Source organism: Myotis brandtii, unplaced genomic scaffold, assembly GCF_000412655.1.
Source record: "Myotis brandtii unplaced genomic scaffold, ASM41265v1 scaffold915, whole genome shotgun sequence".
Classification (NCBI taxonomy): Eukaryota; Metazoa; Chordata; class Mammalia; order Chiroptera; family Vespertilionidae; genus Myotis; species Myotis brandtii.
Genome location: NW_005371769.1, coordinates 318,105 through 321,774, shown reverse-complemented (window position 1 = coordinate 321,774; position 3,670 = coordinate 318,105). Strand labels below are relative to the sequence as shown.

Sequence of the window (3,670 nt, the reverse complement as noted above, 5' to 3'; positions counted from 1 at the left end):
GCCGGGGGCGCCGCCATGGAGCTCCAGGCCTCAGCGCTGACGAATGGGCGGGGTGGGCTGCTGGAGCCGCAGTTGGGAGCCTGCGGGCGCGTCCCGCGGACTACAAATCCCACAAGGCTATGCGGCTGGGTATTCCCCCCCCCTCCCCCCCCGCATTGGGCATCGTCAGCCGGGAAAGGACCCCACCTCGTATGTTGCCACAAATTCAGCCCACACAGCCCCTGGAAAACCATCAATAGACATTTATTTGATACAGTCATTTTTAATACATACAGTTGATGGCCCGCCCGTGCCACTCAGGGCCTGGGGGCGGGGACGAGGACCGGGACAGACGGTCACGAGGTGAGCAGGGCCCGAGCTCGCCGCCGTCAAAACATCTTGCAAATAAACACTTTGTAGATAGAATATATGTGTATATATATGGTTACAAGGGATAGTTGGAACCTCTCTTCCAAAATGCACTTATGTACGGAGAACTGGCATTAAAAAAAACAAACCAAGAAACCCAAAGGACGGACGCGTGTCCGCCAGGCGGGAAGAACTGGCCGGCCCCCTTGAACCTCAGTTCCAGGACTAGCCTCCTGAGGACGCAGAGCGAGGACTCGCGGGGACACCTGCCGCCCGCAGGTCAGGGTGCACCGGTCCTTTCCCTTCTGAACCAGAGGAACAGGGGGGCGGGGAGCAGGCTACAGCTGAGGGCCACCAGTCACATCAGGAGACACCCTCATCCATCTGCCTTTGCACAAGCAAATAAAGTGCATCCTATTTTTGTGTGAAGTGTCAGCCCTTTCCTGTTCTCAGGGCAAAAGGGTGGGCAGGGCCAGAGGTAGATCTTCAGAAAGGGACCCGGCATTGTGCCCTGGGCTGGGTCTCGGGCATAGTCCGTGCCTACTGCACCCTGGAGTCTGCCACTCTGGACCCTCTCGCAGAAGGTGTCAGCCAAGGCCAGGTTACCTGGCCGTGTTCCTGCCAGAGTGGAGGTGGGCAGATCTTGCTGAGCCCCCAGGGCTCTGCCCTGCACTCAACCACCAGAACTGGGGTGTAGGGAGCTGCGTCCAACCCACCCGCCGCTTTGGCAGCAGCCCCCACACCCTTTAGAGACAAAAAAGGGGTTAAAGTGCTAAACATCAAGTTATCCAAGACCCCACCTCTTCCCACACATCTGGGCGGGGGTCCCACTCCAGGGGCCATCTGTGGACTTTGGAGGGTGACCTGGAAACACCCCCCAGCAAAAACCAGCCCCTCACACCCCAAGGACCAAGTACCTGAGAGGCTGGGGCAGGCGGCTGTCCCCAGTAGAGGTGCTGAGGTCCAACCTCCTCCAGCCATTGGTGACAAGGGCAAAGAAAGTGTACCTGGGGCTCCTGTCAGCGCCTGCTTCCCCTCCCCTCCTGAGGCTGCCCCTGCAGTGGCTGCCTGACCCACCTCCACCGGCTCCACACCACAGTGACACCCAGAGCCCAGCCCCTGTGCCCACCTTGACTGACACTGGGTCACTCCCATGTGCCATGTATGCGGGTAGGAAGAATCCACATCTCTACATCCCCTCCCTACACCACCAGGCCAGGCTGCCCAGGGTCAGAGCTCTGGACAAAGAAGCCAGAGACAGGCAGCACAGTGACCTGGCCCCCAGCCCCTGGGAATTTGTCCCCCTACTGCAGGGCGAGGAGAGCCCAGACCAGCTTGGAGCCCCTCCTCTCCAGGGGTGGGTGAGGATGGCAGCTTGAGGCAGAAGGGTGCCCAGTCAGTACTGCCTCCCTGAGCAGAGGAGGGACCCCAGGAACCCTAGCCCAGTCCCCAGATCCACCATTGGCACCAGGAGACCCTTAGCACCAAAATGTCAGATTGTTGTAAGTTTTTGTATAAAAAACAGAATAAAAAAAGGTTGTTACTTGTCACAGCCACAAGACTGGCATCCACTACACACCCAGGAGAAACAAGCACACAGGAAAGTATCAAAATTCACATCGTCCAGGATCGGCAAGGCCGAGCCCTCAGCCCACCCCCACCCGCTATGGAAAATAGCCTCCATCCAAACCCAGTGACTCCGAGTGTCCTCCTCCCCAGGCAACGCCACAGCTGGAAGGCGGGGCCCAGGGAGGAGGCCAGAGGTGTGGACCCACTCCTCCAGGTGCCCTGGACTCCAGCCTGAACCCTGCCCAACCTGCAGGCCTAGCTGTCCTCAAGGTCCCAAAGGGAGCCAAGGCAGCCCGAGCTCCCATCAACCTACTGTGACCTCAGCGAGCCCCTCCCTGGCCTTCAGCTCTCACATCAAAAGACCACGCAACCAGAAACAAAGGGGCAGGTAAAAACAAAGGGTGGGGTGTTCCCACAGGAGCCTGGCCACAGGCCAGGCCAGACCAGCAGACAGGCTGCTTCCTGCAGTGCTCAATCCGCAGAGCTGGGCTCAGTTCCCTCCCCGACATGCCCATGGCCCCAGGGCCCAGACTGGGCTATCCCTAACCTATCAGGCTATCCCAGCCAGGCCCACAGTGACGGCCAAGCTAGAGCGTGCTCCTCGTGGCCCCAGCTCCTGCTGCCCTGCAAGCGGAAAACCAGAGGCCCTCCCTTGCCCCAAGCAGGGAGTACCGCTGGGGGTGGCAGAGAGCCCGTTGGCGGGGCCACTTTCTCCCCACCAGGATGGACACAAGCCAGTGGGTCGGGGCCCAAGCACAGCAGGGGTCACACCGGCAGGGAGGGTGGGCCTGGAGAGGTAGAGAACAGAAGCTGAGGAACCAGAGGCGGGAAGGGTGAAGGGGACGGACCACCAGGTCAGCACGGCAGCGATCAGACTCAGGGTCTGTCCAGGGAGGTAGCTGGGGGTGCTGGGGTTCCAGTGTTGGGTAGAGAGGCGAGGCTGCTGAGGTACCTTCATCAGCCCAGAAGCAGGGACCCCCGAGCCTTGGGCCTGAGGAAGCAGGTGGGGCACGCAGCGCTCATGGCTGGGGCCAAAAGGCATCTGGCCACTCTGCACCACCCCCATGGCACCGAGGCCCAGGCTGCAGACCCTCCCTCTACCCCTCCAGGCTCTGCCAGGCCTGTGAATGTCCCTCCAGGCGACTGCACTTCTGTGACTGCCACTGGCCCTTCTCAGGGAGCCCCAGCCCAGGTGTGCCTGCAGCAACCTGCAAGGGGAAGGGCCACCTTCAAGGAGCAGAGCAGGGCTGGCTGCCCCACTGGACAAAGGGGTAGGCAGGGATGGGGGTGGGGAACTGGAGGGCAGGGTATCCCAGAGCTAGCTACCCCACTCTGGACAGAGGAGGGCTTGGCCAGCGTGGGGGCAGGCCCTGCCAGCCACCATGCTCACTTCTCGGGTGAATTGCTGGCTCCCACCTTCCGGCCAGTGGAGTCCTGGGCCCCCTTGTCTCTGCCTCCTGGGGGCCAGTCCTCCTGGTGGGGGGCCATCTTGGGTGCAGGCTCCTCAGGGAGCCGCTCCTTGGGCCTGCGGCCCCGCTTCTTCCCGCCTGCCAGACTCTTCTCCTTCCTGGGTACCAGTGATCCCTGGCTCCTGTGTTTGGGAGGCGAGTCTGCCGAAGTGCGGAACCAGTTCTGGGGAGAGACAAACAGCCACAGAGGCCCGGACAGAGGGCGCTGAGCCTCAGCCTCGGGAGCTGAAGCCACTTGGGAGAGAAGCACGAGAAGCGCCAGGTTTTTCCATGTTGCTCTCTCA

The 3,670-nt window shown here is 61.3% G+C and overlaps 1 protein-coding gene across 11 annotated transcripts in view; it reads right to left on the bottom strand.

Annotated features, from left to right (window-relative positions):
- The window catches only part of LOC102264222 (uridine-cytidine kinase-like 1), a 21,769-nt gene that overhangs the window by 11,595 nt on the left and 6,504 nt on the right, over window positions 1-3,670 (bottom strand). For 8 of the 11 annotated variants that reach the window (XR_001360486.1, XR_001360487.1, XR_001360488.1 and 5 more), the window contains one exon: window positions 640-644. Coding sequence is in view for 8 of the 11 variants with exons in the window: in XM_005885528.2 (XP_005885590.1) it covers window positions 640-644 (5 nt within the window). In the remaining 3 variants the exon portion in view is untranslated. Of the gene's footprint in view, window positions 1-222; window positions 392-639; window positions 645-1,891; window positions 3,550-3,670 lie in introns of those variants that run through there. The other 3 variants (XM_014532788.1, XM_005885529.2, XM_014532790.1) reach the window with 3 other exon arrangements.